We start from the raw sequence: 20,785 nt of genomic DNA on the forward strand, positions 1-20,785 counted from the left end.
ACAGTTTTGACAACTCCTGTACTACTGTAAAAACTACCTGAAACCCCTGCTAATAGTATTTGAAAAAAAGCCTGAAAAGGAGCAGACTGACTTTCAAGTAACTTAAATGCCCGCCAAAGCCAAACTCAACACTCTTTAAAGGAAGACAACAAAATCCAGATAAAGTGTTCAGCATCCAGTCAAATATTTCTAGACTTTGAAGAAATGTGATCCATAACTAGTGGGAAATTCCGTTAATAGAGGCAGACCTAGAAATGACAGACAGGATGGAATTAGTGGAGAATTACTTTACAAGCCTTTACAAACTATTATAAACATGTTTATATACTTAAAAGGAATATATGACCACAGTGAGAAAAGATGGGACAATGTAAAACAGAACCAAATGGAACTTTGAGAGCTGGAAAATATATCTGAAACGAAAAATTCCCTGGATTGATGTAACAGCAGAGTAGACTCAATAGAATAATCAAGTAATTTGAAGACATAGCAGTAACACACAAAAATAATGATGGAAAATAAAGGAATACCACCTTAGTGACCTGTGGGGTGAAGTGAAGTGAAGTCGCTCAGTCGTGCCCGACTCTTTGTGACCCCATGGACACCAGGCTCCTCCATCCATGGGATTTTCTAGGCAAGAGTAATGGAGTGGGTTGCCATTTCCTTCTCTAGGGAATCTTCCTGACCCAGGGGTCGAACCCCGGTCTCCCACATTGTAGACACATGCTTTACCGTCTGACATAATCTATTATTCATATACTTGGAGTCCCAGAAGATAGAAGATAGAGGGGAGACAAAAATATTTGAAGAAATAGTCCATATTTTCTAAACGTGATGAAAAACTTAGACTCACAAATCCAAGAAGATCAACAAAGCCCAAAGTGAAGACGAAGAAAGCTGCGTCAAGGCATATCATGATCATAATCAAATTGCTCAAGACCAAAGATAAGGAGAAATCTTAAAAGTAGAGAAAAAGTAATTGTAGACCTCTTGTCAACAACTATGCAATCCAGAAGACAACAGAAATTTTTATGAGTTCTAGAGGAAAAGGTCCACCTCGAATTCTTATTCAGTGAAGATACCTTAAAAAATTGAAGTAAGAAAAAATTTTTCAGACAAACCACAGCTGAGAATTTGCCACCAGGAGACCTGCACCTTAAGAAATACAAAGGAATTTCTTCACACTGATGAAAGACATTAGTAAGAAATACAAATCCATACAAAAGGAATGAAGAATGCCAGAAAGGGTAAATGCATGTATGAATATGAAAACATTTTTTCCTCATTTTAAAGTTTCTTTGTAGCAATTGATTGTTTAAAGCAAAAATAATAGCAGTGGATTGTGGGGTTTATAGCATCTATGAAAGTAAAATATAAAAATAGCATGAAGGATAGACCCAAGGAAATATCCATATAGCATAGAAAAGTGCTTGTACACTTGGTAGAATTATTTGAAGGTAGACAATGAGAAGTTAAAGAGTTTATGGTAAACCATAGAGCATAGACCAGCAAGCTTCAGCTCATAGACAAAAAAGACATTTACTGCCTTTTTCACCTCCTACATTGACAAAGTATTTTGCTGTCTGCTTTAACAGATTAAGTTTTATTGGAAGACAGTCACACTCACTCATGTTTATGGCTATTTGGTGTTAGGATGGAAAAGTTGACTAGTTGTCACAGAGACCCTGTGGCCTGCAAATCCTAAAATAGTTGCTCTCTGGCACTCCACAGAAAACTTGTGCTGACACTGGATCTAGAAGAGACACTCAAAAAATAAAGAGGTATAGTTGATAAGTCTGTATTAGAGATTAAATGGAATTCTTGAAAAGCTCATTTAATTCTTTTTTCAATAAGCAGGAAAGAAAAGTTTGGTGGATAGAGCAAGTAGAGAGCAAATAACAAGATGATAGATTTAAACACAGCTATACCCTTATTTAAAATCCAGAGGTTATCAGATTTTATACATGTATTTGGTGTTAGGATGGAAAAACACTCAATTCTATAAGAAACCTAATTTACAAAGACAAATAATTTGAAAGTGAAAGGAGAGAAGAGGCTTCCCAGGTGACTCAGTGGTTAAAAAAAAAATCTGCTTGCCATTGTGGGAGTTTGATCCCCTGGTGAAGGAAATGGCAACCCACTCCAGTATTCTTTCTGGGGAAATTCCATGGACAGAGAAGGCTGGCAGGCTATAGTCCATGGGGTCACAAAGAGACGGACATGATTGAGTGACTAAACCCAACATAAATGGACAGAAAACTATATATCATGCAAAACTAATCAAAATTAAAAAACCAATCAAAAGAAAGCTTTATTAATAACCAACAAAGTAGACTTCAGAACAGGAAATATTATCAAGGATGCAGACATTTCATAATGATAAAGGAGTCATTTCATAAAGAAGATGTACTGCTAAGTCGCTTCAGTCGTGTCTGACTCTGTGCGACCCCATAGACGGCAGCCCACCAGGCTCCCCCGTCCCTGGGATTCTCCAGGCCAGAACACTGGAGTGGGTTGCCATTTCCTTCTCCAATGCATGAAAGTGAAAAGTGAAAGTGAAGTCGCTCAGTCATGTCCAACTCTTAGCAGCTCCATGGACTGCAGCCTACCAGGCTCCTCCATCCATGGGATTTTCCAGGCAAGAGTACTGGAGTGGGTTGTCATTTCCTTCTCTAAAAGAAGATGTAATAATCCTAAACGTGTATGCGTTGTGTGCGTATGTGTATGTAGATTGGCTGGTAGGCTTATATGCTATGATGATATATGTGCCTAATAACAGATCTTCAAAATACATGAAGCACAAACTGATGGAAATGAAAGGGGGGAATAGAGAAATCTTCAATTGCAGTTGTACACTTTAATCCTCCTCTCTGGGAAGTGTTGATAGACCATCTAGCCAGAAAATCTTTAAGGATATAGGGACTTCTGAACAGTCCCATCAACCAACTCGAGGAAATTGATTTTTCAGAGCACTGTGCCCATCAGGAGCAGAATGCACATTCTTTTCACGTGCATGTGGAACATTCAGCAGTAAAGACATATTCTGGGTCATGAAACAAATCTCAGTGAACTTAAGATTAAAATAATATGAAAGGATGTTTTGAAAGAATTTAGCAGTGTTTTAAAGAAGCATGTAAATTTCTATATATTAGTCATGAACAATTTGAAAAAGAAATGTTAACAACATTATTATTTATTATATCATCAAACCCATGGACTATTGAGGGATAAATAGTACACTGACAATGACCAAACCTCCTGAGAGAAATTAAAAAAGACCTAAATACATGTTATCAACTGGAAGACCCAATGTTCCAATTCATGGACTGGAAGACTCAATATTGTTAGAATATCAGTCATTCCCAAATTGTGATATAGATTGAATCTAATCTAAATCCCAGTAAGATTGTTGCAGAGACTGACAAATTTATTCAAAATTTTATATGACAATTAGAGAGGCTCTAGACTAGCCAAGGAAATCTGTAAGAACAAACCTGGAACCTGATTTTAAGACGGTCTACAAAGCCACAGTTCTCAAGACAGTGTGGTACTAGAATAAGGGGTAGAAATACAGATCAGTGGAACAAAATAGAAAGTTTAGAAATACGCCCATATGGATGTGATCAATGGATTTTAGATAGAGGTGTCATGATGACTCAATGGATTAAGGAAACAATTTTCAACAAATAGTGCTGGAACAACTGTCCGTGTGAAAAAGACGACTTTCTCTATTCTTACCTCATACCATATACGAATAATGCCTTAAAATGAATCATAAACCTATATTTAAAGGCTAAAACTGTATTTATAGGAGAAAATTTTTATGACTTTGGGCTAGGTAGAAACTTCTTAGGACCTGAAAAAGCATTTGCCACAAAAGAAATAATAGAATTTTTGAACCTTATCAAAATTAAAACTTTTATTCAAAAGAGACACTGTGAAGAAAATAAAAAGATATGGCACAGATTGGGAAATAATATTCCCACTACATATATATGACCATGGACTTGTGTTCAGAATTTGTAACGAACCCTTATAACTAGAAGGTAAGAATATGACCCAGTACATAAATGGGCAAAAAATTTGAACAGATCTTCACAAAAGATGTGTAAATGGTCAACAAGCACCTGAAAAGATGTTCAGTGTTATTGATAATTGGAGAAATGCCAATTAAAACAGTGACATAGCATTACATACCCACTAGTATTAGTAAAAAGATTGACAATACCAGATGTTAAACAAGATATGGAGCAACTGGAACTCTTACACACTGCTTATAGAAATAGAAAATGGTCATATCACTTTGGAAAAGTTTGCCAATTTCTTACAAAGGTAACTATACAGTGTTCATATGACCAGTCCTGTTCTTGAGTACTTAACCAAAATAAGTTAAAATACATGTTCACAAAGAGACTTCATAGTAGAGAGAAACTGGTAACAACCCAAATATTCTTCAGCAGATAAATGGATAAACTCATTGTGGTATGTTCATATAGTGGAATATAATTCAACAATAAAATGTAGCAGCTTGCTGCTCCTGCTGCTAAGTCGCCTCAGTCGTGTCCGACTCTGTGTGACCCCATAGACGGCAGCCCACCAGGCTCCCCCGTCCCTGGGATTCTGCAGGCCAGAACACTGGAGTGGGTTGCCATTTCCTTCTCCAGTGCATGAAAGTGAAAAGTGAAAGTGACGTCACTCAGTTGTGTCCGACTCTTCGCGACCCCATGGACTGCAGCCCACCAGGCTCCTCTGCCCATGGGATTTTCCAGGCAAGAGTACTGGAGTGGGGTGCCACTGCCTTCTCCGATGTAGCAGCTTGGATGATCTCGAAACTATGGTGAACACAAGATAAAAGGAGAACATGCTGTATGACTCTATTCATGTAAGATTCTAGAAAAGGAAATAAAAACAAAACAACTCTACGTGATAAAACGGATAAAGTCAGTGGACACCTGAGGCTGAGCTGAGGATGCCTGTAAAGAGGCATGAGAGAACTGTTTGCGTGTTTGTTACTTGGGCTCATGCCTTTGTCAAAACCTGTCTCACTGTACTCATTAAATGCTTGCATTTTATTTTATATAAAGTAAGCCACAGTAAAGTTGGTTTACGTAAAAAAAATCATCTAAGAAACTCAAGTTGAACTGGCCTCGATCTTTTTTTCTCATTAAATATGAGGACCTTTAGAACATCAGATTATCCTTTATTTAAAATATGTACAAAAGTATAGTCAAAGAGCAGAAGAAAAGTTTAAAAAGGAAAATTTAATTGTTATGTCTTTACTTGAATCAAATTCCTACTCACCAAAGTTTCCAACTGCCGATTCTATCTTAATCCAATGGATTTTCCATTCCAAGTCAACCATGACCTATTGCTTTTGTCAAGATTCCCAATAACAGAGACGTTAGGAAAGTAATTGATATTTTCTAAAATGTTAACTGTTATAATGTGACCACAGGAAGGTTCAACGTGTCTACCAGAGCTGATGTAATTCTCTGTATAGAAAAGTTTGATCTGAGCCAACTTGTATTCCTCTCCTCTAAATTTTCCGATAAACATGTCTTGCAGGCATTCAAGCTCATCACGTAAGCTTTGTGAACACGAGGGGCTCATTCCCTTAGTTCTAATTTGTGTCAGTTTGGGTAGCTCCTTGCCTTTTCCTTCTGTCTGGAGATATGCTTTTAATAACAACTGAGGATCAAATACTTTCTTCTTTTGTCCTCATCTCTTCAGGCACACGGTACTTAGTTTGGTTGGGTGGAAGGGGAGGACAATGAAAGGTGTAATCTCACAGAATATTAGAATGGGAAGGACAGGCTTCTGTATCATTTAATCAGTTTTCTCAGTTTCCACCGACATAAACTAAGGCCCCAAGAAGGAAAGAGACTTTCCTAAAACCTCCTAGCTCTTAGGAATGGAAGCAAGGCCTGGCCCCTGAGGCCTCTGGCCGCCTGGAAACAACAGTCAGCTTTCCCTGTCTGACTCAGGCTCCTCAGTGAGGGGGGCATTGTTCACCTGTTTTCAAGGGCGTCACTGAAGAACGGGAGCAAAGGGCCATGTTGTGTACATTGCAAAACACTCATACTTGAAAGCAATCTTAAGTCACCACCTGCGTAAATTATTTTCCTAACCCTTTGGGATGAAAATTCCTGTGGCTGCTGCATTTCAGAAGAGTTGGAGGTTTTCTTTCTTCCTTTGGCTTTGTTTTTGTGACACTGTGAACTTGTTTGGGAGGGCAGACTTTTAACATCAGCCTTGACTGGGGGGGATTTACAGTAATGACAAAACTGTGCTAATGAGAGAGAGAGAGAGAGACCTGTCATAAATGGGATACATTTCCCATAACCAGAAAGAGCCTGCCTTCTGTAGCTTTGAAAAGGTAAAGACCTGACATACTCCTGCTCCACTTGCCCTGCCTCCCACCCCCTTAAGTTCACTGCTAATTGTGGTACTGTTATTAAAACAAATGACCCGTCTTTAAACACCCCAGAATGCTATGGCTCTGCCCCATCAGGGCTGTAATCAGACCACCCTGTATTTTATGGACTTAGTGTCTTGGCTATCCTGAGGCATGCCAGTGGGGGCAGAGTTTCTACTTTAGCTGCTAATTAAACTTTGGAAACCTTTTCTTTGTTGCTGGGCCAATCATTTCCACAATCTGATTGGCCTGAGTCGATTCTGTTTGAAAGGGGCAAATTTCTATTTATTCTGAAAAACAAGCAACAATTCCAAAGAACAAATGTTTATTTGAAAAAAAAATGTTTATTTGAAAGAGCAAAAGTAACTGTCAAGTGAGTGGATTGCCTGAAAATAGCTTTATTCAAAAAACCTTCTGAGAATAGGAAAAAATTTGTGGTGGCTGCCAGATACAATATTATTCACATTTCAAAAGAGAAAATGACGATATTAGTACCTTGTCTTAGGTTTCTGCATTTGGCTTTTGCTCAGCTCCTTGGCATCTGTGATTTACAGCATGCCCTGAACATCCCTGTGAGGATGGAGGTGGGGCTGTGTGACTCAGTGACTGTATTGGAAGTGGTATAACATACTGAATAAGATTTGGGAGTTTGGAGTTATTCACTCATTGACTTATTCATCATATATTTCTTGAGTGCCTCCTGTGGTCAGGAACTGTTTTAGGCACTGGGCTGAAACAGACTAAACGAACAGAGAGACGACAGTTCCCTGCCATTGTGGTAAAGAACCTGCTTCCCAGTGGAAGAAACTTGAGAGACTTGGGTTGGATCCCTGGGTCGGGAAGGTCCCCTGGAAAAGGAAATGGCAACCCACTCCAATATTCTTGCCTGGAGAATCCCATGGCCAGAGAAGCCTGGTGGACTGCAGTCCATGGGGTCGCAGAGTCGGACACGACTGAAGTGACTTCCACTTAACATGTGGAGCCTACATTCAGTGAGGCCAACATACCTGGATTCATATGTTAGTTTTGCCATGTGTTGTGTGGCCTTGGGCAGGTTGTTTGTTCTCACCAAGTTTGCTTCCTCACATGTAATTTAGTGCCCATGATCTCCACTGCATAACATTTTTGAGGATTAACAAGATAACTGACGAAAAGTGCTTAGCACATGGTGAGCGCTCATGAATGGGAACTGCTATGATTATTGTCATCATTACTGCTGTTTGGGCAATTCCATTGTCGTCATTGAAAGAGGGGATTCACGAGGGATCCAGGGGGCTATCTTGCTAGGATGCTCCATTGGCAGGAAAACAGGTGAGATCAGTCCCATCTCTGGTCCTTTTAGATGTAGGATCCTAGCCAGGGGTCACAGCCCAGTTCTCACCTCTGCCTTGCTTTCCCGTAAGCATCAGCCTTACAGAATTAGCTTTTGTTCAAAAGTAGCTATGCTCACCATCCTGTTTTGCTTCCCTGGGTGACAGACTCTAACATTTCTTCCTCTCTTCTTCTTTCAGATTGTTTAGTGTAATTTTGGAACAATTAACCAAAGAAACAGAAGGCGGTAACCACTCCAGTGGCAAATCAGGAGGCTTTGACGTCAAAGCCCTCCGCGCCTTTCGAGTGTTACGACCACTTCGACTAGTATCAGGAGTGCCCAGTAAGCACGTTTCATTTCCTAAAGCCAGGATTTTGTGGATGGTTTTCTTCTGGGTGGGTCTCGGGATTATGAAGCAGGGCGTGATAAGGTGAGTTGCTGTTCTCCAGCCAGGGTCTCTGCAGGCGACACCGTGGAGGCCTTCACTGTGTACAAAGTGCTCTTGCTATGTTGTCACTTTGGGTCCCTGCGACAGCCCCAGTGGGAGTAGAGTAGGGACGGTAGTGATCATTGTCTTCCTAATTTTGTAGAAGAGAGACCTTTCTCTTGGGCAGAGGCCAAGTGAATGGTGGTAGGAGACCGTGAGTTCAGGCCTCCTGGCTGCAGTCTGGTCTTCAGCCTCTGACACCATCACCACCATCACTTCCTCCCACTTTCAGGCCTGCCCCTCTGAGCATGGTGGGTTATATAGACAGGAGTGTCAGAGGGCTCAGCTGACTGCCTTTTCTCAAAGTGAGCCGCAAGGGCCTGGAATCCTAAAGCGTCTACTTAACTGTCCCGCAGAGGGGCTGTGCCCATCCCATTGCGGGAGGAAGTGGATGCTTCTGGGTCCTCCCTGTGTGTAGGGCACAGTAGCACCTGCCGGAAGGTGGTTGTAAGGTCTGATTGCAGTAATGCAGAGAGAGCCTTCAGCACAAGGTCTGGAGTCGGACGGGGTGCTCAGTGTGGGAGATGCTGTGTCACCCGCTCGTCTATGGTACCTGTCTGTGCCGGGCCCTCGTTTGCTTCTTTGCTCCAGATCTCCAGGCCAGATCCAGTGCCACCTGAAAATGGAAAAGATGCCCCATCCATGCCCCAGCCAGGAATTTGCATAAGGAGCAAGGCGTGTGCTTCCCTGGGCTCTGCCCGTGAGAGGACATCTCTCTTGGGGACTTCTGAGGGCAGATACTAGTGCCTCTCCAAGGACTGTGGCTGTGAGGTGACTGCCTGCTTCCAGCTGCAGGATGGCTATGGGATTGCAGGGTGTGCCTTTTTTTCACAGCTCATAAAACCTTCAAAAGAGCACAGATCATGTTTTTGCTTCTTCAGAAGTTCTTCATAAAATTGTATTAAACCCACTGGCACTCAGAATGCACCAAAAATTCTCTGGAAAAAAAAAAAAAAACTTCCAAATTTAACATTTTAAAATGTAGGAAGTGGTGTTTTGTGTGTACTTGTTTTTCCAGATGGTTCATTTATTTTTCATTGAAAAAGATCAGCACAAGTCAAAGCCACAGTACCGTCTGGAAGCAATTGAGAAAAATAGACATACCTTGAAAATGACTGGCCCTGTTGCGTGTGCCATGATTAAATGAGAAGTTCAGTGAGCAAACATGAGGTTTCAGATTCAGTTGTTACAGCTTAATCTAATTTCAAAGTAACCACGGCAACTTTTTCCCCCAAAGAGCAAATGACAGGCCAGCCTGCCTGCGGTATTTCTGTTGTGAGCAGACGCGCGGGTGCTGTGGCTCTGTGGATCTGAGTCATACGTGAGGACTTCTCAGCCTGTGTTCGTTAACTGCCCTGTGGGGAGCATCCAAGTCTCTCACCAGACCCCGCTGGGCTTTGGGGAGATGGATTGGGGACTCTGGGTCATGCTCTTTCCTGTGCTGGTTGGCAGCTGTGGACTAGTGATTTCTTAAGTACCTGCAATTGTTAAAAATGCCTGGGAAGGTGTGACTGTTTACAAGTACCTTGGAGATGTCTAATCCCTTCTGAAGACAACTCAGACTGTCCTGCAAGACTGATTTTGTGTGTGTATGTGGACATAAGTTCCTTCCATGGAAGGTAAATATGTGTTTCAAATAGAGTCCTTCAGATGTGTGTGGAGCTCTTCACCACCCACTCTCAGGTAATAAGTACATATGAGAATCCTCGAGCATTATATAGGAAACAACCATCAAGATCATCTGGTCCAAGAGCACTGTCTTCTAGGTGAGGAAGCTTGCAGAAACCTTGGGCAGGTTCTCACAGCTAGTGGGTGGCCAGATGGGACCAGACCCTTGGCCTCCTAGTTCCTGGCTCAGTGTTCTTTCTGCTCCATTTCACAGCTTCCTTGGTTAGAGCTCTGTGAAATCTGCTGGACACATTGGTCGTGTACAAAAGAGCCTAATACCATGAAAGTGTACACATGCACTTGAAGATATAATGTCATTATTTCATAAATGTGGCCCATCTGAAATATTACAGTTACAATAAACATATTTATGAAACATAGGGCTCACTGCCATTCAGTTGAGAAGAGCTAATGCTGGATGATGATTTTGGATGGCCCTTGCATGTCTTAAAATAACAACCAAATGAAAAAACAAACAAACCCCGTCTTGTCCAAGTAGATTAGAGCATATGTTTCTTTTTCTCTTCATCTATTCCTTATGGAAGATGAAAACATGACAAGTCATCCTATTGATCATTGTTTTCTTCAGAAGACATCATTTGAACATTTAAATATCCGAAGGCAGCATGTAGGATTTTGTCTTAATGAAAGTCTGGAAAGAAGTTCTTTGTGAGTCTGAAAAACCTCTTATCATTCTTCCCTCCCCATCCCGTCCCCCACCTCTTCCCGTGTACTTCATATCAAGGTGAACTTTTACTGTTACTGCTGATAAGTATTTTTCTCTTTGCTCGGTGTGTTCTGATTTCTAATGTATTTCATTCTAGCATCTCAGCCTCTTCGTTCTTTCCTTGGATATGTATTGGGAAGCTACTGTGAGAAGAAACTAGAAAAGGGCACTTTGGAGGAGAGAGAGAGCAGGGAGAGGAAGGGAAAGAAAAAGAAAAGGGGGAGAAAGATGGATTGGGGGCTCTGGGTCATGCTCTTTCCTGTGCTGGTTGGCAGCTGTGGACTAGTGATTGCTTAAGTACCTGCAATTGTTAAAAATGCCTGGGAAGGTATGTCTGTTGATGGTGGAGAAGCTGAGGTGGGTCTCAGTGGTGGCCACGTGTCTCACTGTGCAGGGCGCGTGCAAGGTGTCAGGGGGCCTGCATCTAGTTGGCTCTGGTTTCCTGCTGACCGCTCTCCCTCCAGCTCCTGCTTCCTTCCACCTGGTCCTGAGTATTGCCCCACTGTCCCTCTTGGCCTGGTCTTTTCTCTTCCTGTACCATGGCTCTCAGTGTTGCTGCAGGTGTGGGTAGCTCCAAGGTTTGCACATCTCTCCCTCATCTCTAAGGTCTGAGGTTCAGCCGCAGGGCACAGCCTCCTTCCTGTGAAGTGATCAGACTCACCAGGTGTTCAGTCCTCACCCTCCCCTTCCTCTAACGCTCTTTTACCTCCCCCACTCCAGGGGAGCCTCCTTTTGCTCAGGCCCCAGGGTTAGCCTCATGACCCTGCCGACCTGGGCACCTTCCTCTAACTCAGACTCACTTGCTGAGTCTGGATCTCTTCTGGATCCTCACCCTGTCCTCCCTGGAGAGCCCAGCACCCTCCAGCTACTTCTCTGCCTGTTTTGCCTTTTGCATCCCCACTTGTCTTGATAAGGGGCTTCCCTAGTGGCTCAAATGGTAAAGAATCTGCCTGCAATGCAGGAGACCCAGGTTCCATCACTGGGTTGGGAAAATTCCCCTGGAGAAGGAAATGGCAACCCACTGTAGCACTCTTGCCTGGAGAATTTCATGGACAGAGGAGCCTGGCAGGCTATAGTCCACGGGATAGCAAAGAGTTGGACACGACTGAGCAACTTTCACTTTTTATCTTTCTAAAAAGGCTGCCTTTTGAGTTTTCTTGGCTCTTTCCCATGTATACATGTTATGAAACATTTGTTTGATTTTCTCTTATTTAGAATAAATGAAGAAGCTGTCTTTTGACAGCCTCTAAAGTCTGGCCTCTAAAGCCTCTAAAGTCCCCTAAAGTAGACTAAAGTCTGGCCCTGTAATCCGAATCCAGAACCCAGAGCTACTTAGTAGATTGCAGCTGCAATCTGCTTGCCTTTTCTGCTACCCTTTTGCACCGCATGACCGCCAACCAAGACTCGCCATCCCTGGCTCACATGACACTCACTTTCTTCTGTGCTTTGGATACTTTCTTCCCCTGCTTGGAGCAGCCTCTCTCCCATGCCCACGACCCATCTGCCTATGGAAATCCATCCTGCTTGGCCTTCAGGCCCTCCAGAGAGGGAGGCTCCTGCCCAGCCCTCTTTCTCCACACTGCACTCAGAAGTGATGTCTTTCATCCTTCCTTTAATTTTCACCGTGTGATGTTACTCATCTAGCATCTGTGGGCTACCTTAGAGTAATTCATGTGTAATGCTTATGTCTCCCACTGGAACCTTACCTCTGGGAGGAACCACATTGTGTAATACATCTTCATAGTCCCCAAAACACTCCGCCTTATGTTTGCCATGTGGCGGATGTTCAAGGAATTTTGTTGAGTGGATGAACAAATGCAGAAATGAGTGACTTTTGTATCCAGCCGTTCCCTCTCTAGGCCTCAGTTTTCCCATCTTTCTAGTAAAGGGAGTTAGAGTAGATGATCTTTGAGAGGATCTTTTTAACTTTTCTCACACCCAGGTTTCATGTTAATTCAAAGCTCTGAAATACCTCCTTGAGTTTTATTACCATGTGCCCCATACAGAACAGGCATCATTAGGAAGTACATAAATGTATCCCTGAAATATTTTGCTGGCTCACAAACTTGTTTTTGTCTTTCCTAGGTTTACAAGTTGTCCTGAACTCCATTATAAAAGCCATGGTTCCCCTCCTTCACATAGCCCTTTTGGTATTATTTGTAATCATAATCTATGCTATTATAGGATTGGAGCTTTTTATTGGAAAAATGCACAAAACATGTTTTTTTGCTGACTCAGGTGAGTAATGAAAATGGTTGCTAACCAGACTATTTAAAAATTTGGCTTTCCCCAAAACAACTTTTCTGGTTTGGGGAAAATCTAAAACAGAGAGGGAGGGTGAAAAAAATGGAAAGCCAAATCCATTGGTAAATCTAAGCCAGTTCTTAGTGTGAATTATATTTAGAATTAATGAGAATTTAGTCTCTTTTTCTATCTTAATTTCCTATGTAATGTGTTCTGGCAAACAAGATTGGGGGGCTCCCCTGAAACTGGAGTATGAGGTGAATCAATAATATTTCTCTGGGACTCCCCTGGTAGTCCAGTGGCTAGGAGTCCGTACTCCCAATGCAGGGGTCCCAGATTTGACTCTTGGTCAGGAACTAGATCTCATGTGCTGCATTAAGACCTGACACAGCCAAATGAGTAAAATGTAATATTTTTTAAAAAATACTGTCAGTCTGTATAGGCTGAGGAAAGGTGCTGTGGGAGTGAGGACAGAGGAGGGAGGCATGGGCTCCCGAGGGTCATTCCTGCCCTGGGTGGTGAAGCCTGCCGCTTCTGTTTGCAGATATGGTGGCTGAAGAGGACCCAGCGCCGTGTGCGTTCTCAGGGAACGGACGCCAGTGCACCGCCAATGGCACGGAGTGTAGGAGTGGCTGGGCTGGCCCCAATGGCGGCATCACCAACTTTGACAACTTTGCCTTTGCCATGCTCACCGTGTTTCAGTGCATCACCATGGAGGGCTGGACAGACGTGCTCTACTGGGTAAGCAGCTTGCGGAGGGAATTGACGGAGCGTGCTTTCCTCGGATAAAAGTGTTTCATTAGCTAGAGCCATTGGGGAGCTGGCTGGAAAAGACCCCCTGGAAGTGAGTTCTTTGGGAAGGGAAGCAGACCGCCTTTTCACTCAGCAAGACCCATTACGTCTCCCCGTCAGGGCCTTGCTTTCAGCTGTAGAAAGCTGCTACAGGACGTGGACTTCCTCGCATCCCCAGTGTCTCCTGGGGACTTACTACTGAGCATGCCCAGTAGTTCCCTTTGTTGGAGGAACTCCAGCATGCCAGGGCTGTCCTGATTAAACTTGAAGAGCCCAGGGTCATTCCCCAGAGTAAGAGGCCCCCGGACTTACATAGACTAAAACTAATCTTTTATACCTAGAGGCAGGTTTCTCTACCAGGTCCTAAATGGAAGGTAGAAAACATCAATTAATTGGATTCTTTTCAGGCTTTCCATAGCTTAGTACAGCTTTAAAGCCCAAATGGGTTTTTCCCCTATTACGGTGTTTCCCTTTTGCATCTTCAGTATTACTACAAACCAGCCCAGCATAAGCCCTTAGCTCTCTCTTCCTTTTTTTTTTGGCGCTAGAGAACTTTGGCAGAGAAGGTCGAGATGGCACATCAGCCTTCCAGGGCTGGTGGACCTGTTCATGAAAACAGATGGACACCCTTTGTATGGCTCGGAGCTAGCTTCTCTTGTTCCCAACAGAACCAGTAGGGTTTGCTACAGATGAAGAGCAGTCATATTTTAACAGTCATTTCTCAGAGTTGAGTTTATTTGTTTACTTCTGTGTTTGATAGAATTTGAAAAAACTCACAGAAGTTTGGAAATTATTTTTCCATGGCACAGAGTTGTTGGGAAAAACAGCTGCCTTGTAGATTTTGAGCATAAACCCAGGTCCAAATGGGATTAACCAGGATTCCAATAATGATTTGTTAAAAGGTAATGAGTAATAACATACTTCTTAAATGGTCAGTCTCCAGTTAGACAGTCTGCACGTTGAGAAGTATTTTCTAATAGTATCTAAATTTTAGACACTTTATAAGATTTCCCATTACTCTATAACTTCAGAGAACATAATGGTTGTAAATAGGTTTTTGCTTCCCTTCACAAGTGAATTCCATGCTTGCAGGGTTGTAGAAATGTCTGTATGTGTTAGGCAAAGAAAATACATTTTTATTTTCATCCCCAAAGTGTTAGTCTAGTTTGGTAATAAGGTTTTTAAAACATCACCAGCATGTCATATCTTATTTTTTCCCCTTCCCCTCCTTTTTCTAATTGTCATAGTAGAGAGAGAGAGAGAGAGTGTGTGTATGTATGCAATCTGTTATTTATATCCATAACACAATGCCTTTTGTAAAATTTTTTGTGAAGAGAAAGAGGAAGATTATATAGGATGAGCCAAGCCCATGGCCATGCATGAGGACCCTCTAATTAGGTAAAGAGCTCATTTTCAATATTATGTTTTAAGTTGCCACTTCTGGTTAGATTAGTGGAGGGCGCAATCTCCAGTCTTCCTTTGAAGTTTCTGATAAATAGAAAAAGCATGATTCAAATAGCCCAAATTTTGGTCCTTCCCCCTAAAACAGTACAGAACACGTTTTGATTTAAAACAAATGAAAAAACTGGTGACTCCTCAGCTCTGTTCTCCCAGTTTTTATGGTGTATTGACACTGCTGATCTGACATCTCCTAATGGACAGTTGCAGACTTTATGTTTCCGCACATTGATTCTCTCATTACGATCTTCCCATGGCCAAGTTAGCGGAAACTCTGGGAGTGTGTGATTAAAGGAGAGAAGACTCCGCACGCCTAGAAACAAAAGTTTATACTTGCTTTCCTGAGAACCTCTAAGTATCACCTAGGATGATATAATTATTACCTCTGTTTTTCATATGACAGTCACAGGGCTAATAATTTGACAACATAATAATTATATTCTCTATGAATTACATGGCATCTTTATTCCGATGGAGGAACTCCAATAACTTATCAACCTTATGCCAGTCTATATCCCTTTATAGCAGGTCTGGGAAACAGTGGAATATAGACGCCCTAGACATCCCCAAGGTCCTGATGCAAGTGGTCGTGGTATTTGATTACAAGGGTCTACAGACCTTTTTTTTTTTTCATAAGGGACCAGACAGTAAATATATGTGGCCAGGCAGACCATAATGTCTGTGTCACAACTGCTCAGCTCTGCCCGTGTCACTTGGAAGCAGCTGCAGACAACATGTACACCTGTGGCTTCATTCCAGTATTTATTTATGGATACTGACATGTGAATTTCGTATAGCATTCCTGTGTCATGAGATAGTCCAGATTTTTTTTTCCCACCATTTAAAAATGTAAAAGCCATTTTTAGCTCAAGGGCCGTCCAAAAGCAGGTGGTAGGCTGGTTTGGCCCACAGGTCATAATGTCATGACCCCTGGTCTAGACTAGAACCCCCCTCTCTTTCCTTGGCATTTCTCCATTCTCATGTGAGCCCTTCTGGAACACTAGGGGGCAGCTCAGGGATGTCTCCCAGAGTGCTCACTGAGATCTTATTCTCAAACATATCAAGTTGCTTCTAATTACTTCCTGATTACATTTATTAACTCTGCATAGACATAGGCAGGAGCCAGGCCCCAGCCTTCTTCCTATTTTATGGGCCTCAGTCGGTGGGATCCACAGCTGTGCACAGAACAGCACCTCCCTGCCCAGCACAGCGCCCGGCCCAAAGCTGGTGCTCAGCAGACACCAGCTACCATTACTCTTCAAGTTCACAGTCCCATTGTCTCAGGGTAGATGGGCCTTTTAAAATTCCTGATTTTTACCATAGCCAGAGTGTAAAGGGAACATCTTGAGAGAGAACTAAGATTCGACTTTAATCTTAATCTCGACTTGCAAGCCAAGTTTTCAGTCCTTTAGGTGTTTGTATATGGTGGACAAAGTCTTTGCCAGGGATGAGTTTGAGTCTGGTTGAGTTTATGTTCAGTCAGTGTTCCCAAGTTCATGGATGCCTCAGTCCCCAGGAGTGCCTGGCAAGAGGCAGGGTCTTGGGAAGGTGGGCCCAGTATGCAGAAAGACACGTGTAGAACAGGACCTTTGGGTATGTGGGGAATGGGATTATTAACTTCTGATAGAAAGCCATTTTTTTAGTGCTCTTTTTTTGAAGTGAATTCCATAAGCATAATTAAGCTGCTATCTGATCCACGCGTTTGTTGTCCAGAGTCAGAAAGGTGTAGTGCAAGGAAAGAGCCTTAGGCTGGAGAAGGCTAGGCGCCTGACCTTGGGTAGGTCACCCAAATACTCTGGGCTTTAACTGTGTGTCGTCCACAAGATGCGGAGTAACACTACACGATCCTATTATTTTTTTCTTCAACTCCAAGGAAATGGTTTTAAATGTAGGAAATTAATTCAAATAATGAGAATTGATTTCAGGAAAGAATTATCCATATCAGTTATTTGTGGCCTTTTGCCTTAGTGCCAGCCTCTTCTCTTGGTGAGCAGCACACCTATGGCAGTGCTGGCTATCAGACTCAAACAGGAAGCTCCCTTGGCCAAGTTGATAGTCTTCTTCATTCAGGGTACCTGGGAACTCCCTCTTTAGTTAGCTAGCGGCTTGCCTTTCTGCTCCTTTCTCCGAGTCTAGGCTCAGGGGAGCCACAACCAATATATCAAGTTTTTAGTAGTTTTTGCAACAGAAAAAACAAAAAGCCTTAGATTACAGAGATATGGATGTGCATCTCAGTCTTTGAAGTGAGGAGAAACTGAAACTAGGTTATTATTTCCTGAGTACAGGGACACGACATGATGACTTTGATATAAATATTTTAAAAATCTAAATTGAAACAATTGAGCTCACGCCACTTTCTCCCTTGCTGACAAAGGACACGCAGACAGAATCCCAAGCAGAGTCTCTATTTTTGTGTGGGTATTTCGGGGACCGGCTTGCCAGTTCTGATGTGTCCCGTGTGACTGATAAAGTCTAAGAAATACTAGCCTCTGAAAAGAGACCAGGGTTGAGAAGGTTTCTTCAGAAGAAAGACTGGCCCTTAGAGCTTAATTTTTATTTCTCTTTCTCACGCTCTGGAGATTTAGGGTCTCCTGTGGCCTTTGGTTTTCCCTTGTCCCCCATGGGTTATCCCAGGTGATATTTCTGATTTGAGCAAAAACACTTATTTCTAAGAAATCAGAAGTTTATTTGGAAAAAAAAAAAATGTTCCCTCCCAAGTTGGAGCAGACAGCTGTTCCCGGAACCATCCTCTGGAGCACAGGGCTGAGGCCCAAAAGAGGATGGGCAGGGCAGATGCTGGGCTGACGGCTAACACACTTTGCTGAGGTGTGAGAGGGCAGGGTCGCCTAGTGGGGACCCTGGACATGCACCCACTTCCTCTCCGTGAGCGAGCACACTCTCCCCGGTTGTGGGCGCCCCTCTTGCCCCAGCAAAGGGGAAGCAGGCCCAGAGAAGGGTCTGCGGAAGGCCCTGATTCCAGGCTGGGCTCTGGTTACTACGCCAGGCAGCCTGTTTCTTCTCCTGCACATCTAGGTTATTAAATAAGTTTAGTGGTGTAGTTGCTTTGGAAGAATTACCCTCGGCCTTCCTGCTGAAATTAGTTTATCCAACTTAATGAGATCAACAATTGCAACCACGGCCCTGCCTCATTCATTACTCTAATTGCCGATATAAGATGTGCAGACTGATAGCAGTTCAAGTAAGCACATCAATTTTCATGTGGCCAAACAGGTGTTTCATAAGGGCTTTAGTGCCCTCTCCGTAGACTTCAGCAACAGATGTTAGGTAATTTGTTTTTTTTTAATGTTCTCTTTTTCTGTTTGGTTTCTGCTTGAGGCAAACAGTGAAATGCATGAGTTTCATTCTGTAAAGCTAAAAACCTAGCGCCAGATAATGTAAAGAAAGCACATGCTCAACGGCCTGAGGGCTTGACCTCAGAAGCCAGAACCATGAATCAGCCCAGGCCATATACTGTTCTGTTAGCGGGGATTCCAGCAGAGTCAGGCCTGGGGTCATTCATTCAGTCTTCTCACTGGTGCTTCACATCTTTCTTGGAGAAGACTTTGCCCAATTTAACACTGACCTGTGCTGTTAGAAAGTTGCATCCAGCCGTGAACCCTGAAGCATCTGTTTGCTCCAGCACAAAAGTTGCTCATGAGCTGGTCTCCCCGGGAAGGTGTGTTCAGGGGGCCACGTCTGACTGTGCTGCTTCACTTGGCACAGAAGTAGGGACACCAGGTTCCTTTGAAAGAACTCACAGCTGGAGCCACCTGTCTCAGGGCAGATTATATAGGTTCAAGCTAGATTTGAGAGGTGAGGGCTTTTTAAATTTCTCCTTACTGGCAAGCAGTTGGGTCCTTCTGTGGGTGCAGTTGAGAAAAAAAAGTCTCATTCCCCAAAGCACCCCTGAATATGTCGGCTAGTTGACTTCTGAATACTTTCCTTCTTTGCATTAATTTAGCTGTGCTTGCACTGACTGATAGCAGATAATCCAGATTTAAAGTGGGTTAGGTTTCCTGGGATAGATTGGCTTCCAGTATACCCGAAATCCAATAACTGGAAAGTTATTATTTTAGGTTTTTTTTTAAAAAAGAATTTATAGAGTCAAATGCTACAAATTTGTCTCTATAGCTAAGACTTTTCCACCATCACAAATTTTGAAAGCAAGAATACTACCAACAATTTGGGCAGAGTAGAAAATAGTTTCTAGCTAAGCACTAGTTTTGTCTTCTACCAAGATCTCTGAAAATCCCTTACCAAGGCAATTTCTTGTAAGAGAGAGCCAAATTCCAGCTGATTGCCCTAGCCGTAGCCAGAGTTTGCTATTACTTGCCCTGAAAGTTTTGATGACTCGTGTGTGTGTGTGTGTGTGTGTGTGTGTTGGGAATATATAATGAATGTGCATTGGCTACTGTTGTCTGATTTGAAGCTAAGTAAATGTTTAATTAAATGTATGGAATGCTCTCTAATGTAACCCTCTCTCCTTATTAGATTCTCTTATTAACCCACTGCTATGAGACCATCTTATTTCTTGCAGATGAATGATGCTATGGGATTTGAATTGCCCTGGGTGTATTTTGTCAGTCTCGTCATCTTTGGGTCATTTTTCGTACTAAATCTTGTACTTGGTGTATTGAGCGGGTAAGCTACACCTCTTTCATCTTGAAAGCAGAGTCCTGAGGACAGTTGCCAAGACCACACAGGCTTGCTAGATGGGGGCCGCCGGGTGGGTGCCAAGTGTTTTATGTGTCCTCCAAGATGCTTTCTTTTCTGCTGAGGCTTCCCAAACCAAGACATTTCCTGGAACCTCACCAGCCTATGTGAAAGAAAGCTATAGGATAATTATTGACCAGAGATTAATCAGCGTTGTCACTTGGGGTTTAAATCATTGGCATTGCTTGCCCATTTGTCCCAAAAGGAGATACATCTATAATTGCTTTATTGGTCTGGATCCAAATATAATGCAGATTAATTGGTACCAAACAGTAGCTAAATGACTTTCGGTAGGCCACATTTGGGGATTTTCACAGCAGAACCTGCCCTTATTGAAAGAACAAAACTGGAAGGCCCTTGGCGGGATCCCATCCTTGGAGCACCAGTCCTCAGTCAAAGCCCTCGTGGTCCAGCAGCAGTTCCTGGGGCTCTGCTCTTTGGCAAATGGATAACTGATAACTAATCTCCTTACATTTTACAGGTAAATGATGCGATAGGATGGGAATGGCCATGGGTGTATTTTGTTAGTCTCATCATCCTTGGCTCATTTTTCGTCCTTAACCTGGTTCTCGGTGTCCTTAGTGGGTAAGCAGTTGGATCTGTGTCCCACATTCTGCTGCTGCCATGTGTCAGGCAGCTCCCCACGGCTTTCTCTGCATGCGTGTGGACTCTGATGTCCCCCCTGTGTGTTGCTTTGGGACTGAACTGTAATTCTCAATGCTCGTATCTGTCTGTGAGATTCTGTGTTTCTGATGCTTGCCAAACTATTAATTGAATGAAACCATTTCCCTGAAGCTAGTCACATTTATATGCTAGTGTGTAGGAGTGGATTAAAAGTGACTAAAAGGATGCCCAGCCTTGGTCTCCCCCAGCAAAGGGCCTTTGTCTTTTGTGGTTGTCTTCCCATTAGTATTAGTACATAGCCTGGCCCTTTAAAGTTACTTGCAGTGTATTATGATTATTTCCAGT

At 42.8% G+C, this 20,785-nt stretch overlaps 1 protein-coding gene across 18 annotated transcripts in view; it reads left to right on the forward strand.

Moving 5' to 3' along the window:
* CACNA1D (calcium voltage-gated channel subunit alpha1 D) overlaps positions 1-20,785 on the forward strand; it is a 348,426-nt gene that overhangs the window by 182,804 nt on the left and 144,837 nt on the right. For 13 of the 18 annotated variants that reach the window (XM_027522550.1, XM_027522554.1, XM_027522555.1 and 10 more), the window contains exons 5-8: positions 7,927-8,069; positions 12,695-12,847; positions 13,398-13,594; positions 20,298-20,401. In XM_027522550.1, the coding sequence (XP_027378351.1) occupies positions 7,927-8,069; positions 12,695-12,847; positions 13,398-13,594; positions 20,298-20,401 (597 nt within the window). Of the gene's footprint in view, positions 1-7,926; positions 8,070-12,694; positions 12,848-13,397; positions 13,595-19,640; positions 19,745-20,297; positions 20,402-20,785 lie in introns of all 18 variants that reach the window. The other 5 variants (XM_027522551.1, XM_027522557.1, XM_027522562.1 and 2 more) reach the window with 1 other exon arrangement.

Source organism: Bos indicus x Bos taurus, chromosome 22 (genome assembly GCF_003369695.1).
Source record: "Bos indicus x Bos taurus breed Angus x Brahman F1 hybrid chromosome 22, Bos_hybrid_MaternalHap_v2.0, whole genome shotgun sequence".
In the NCBI taxonomy this organism is placed as follows: domain Eukaryota; kingdom Metazoa; phylum Chordata; class Mammalia; order Artiodactyla; family Bovidae; genus Bos; species Bos indicus x Bos taurus.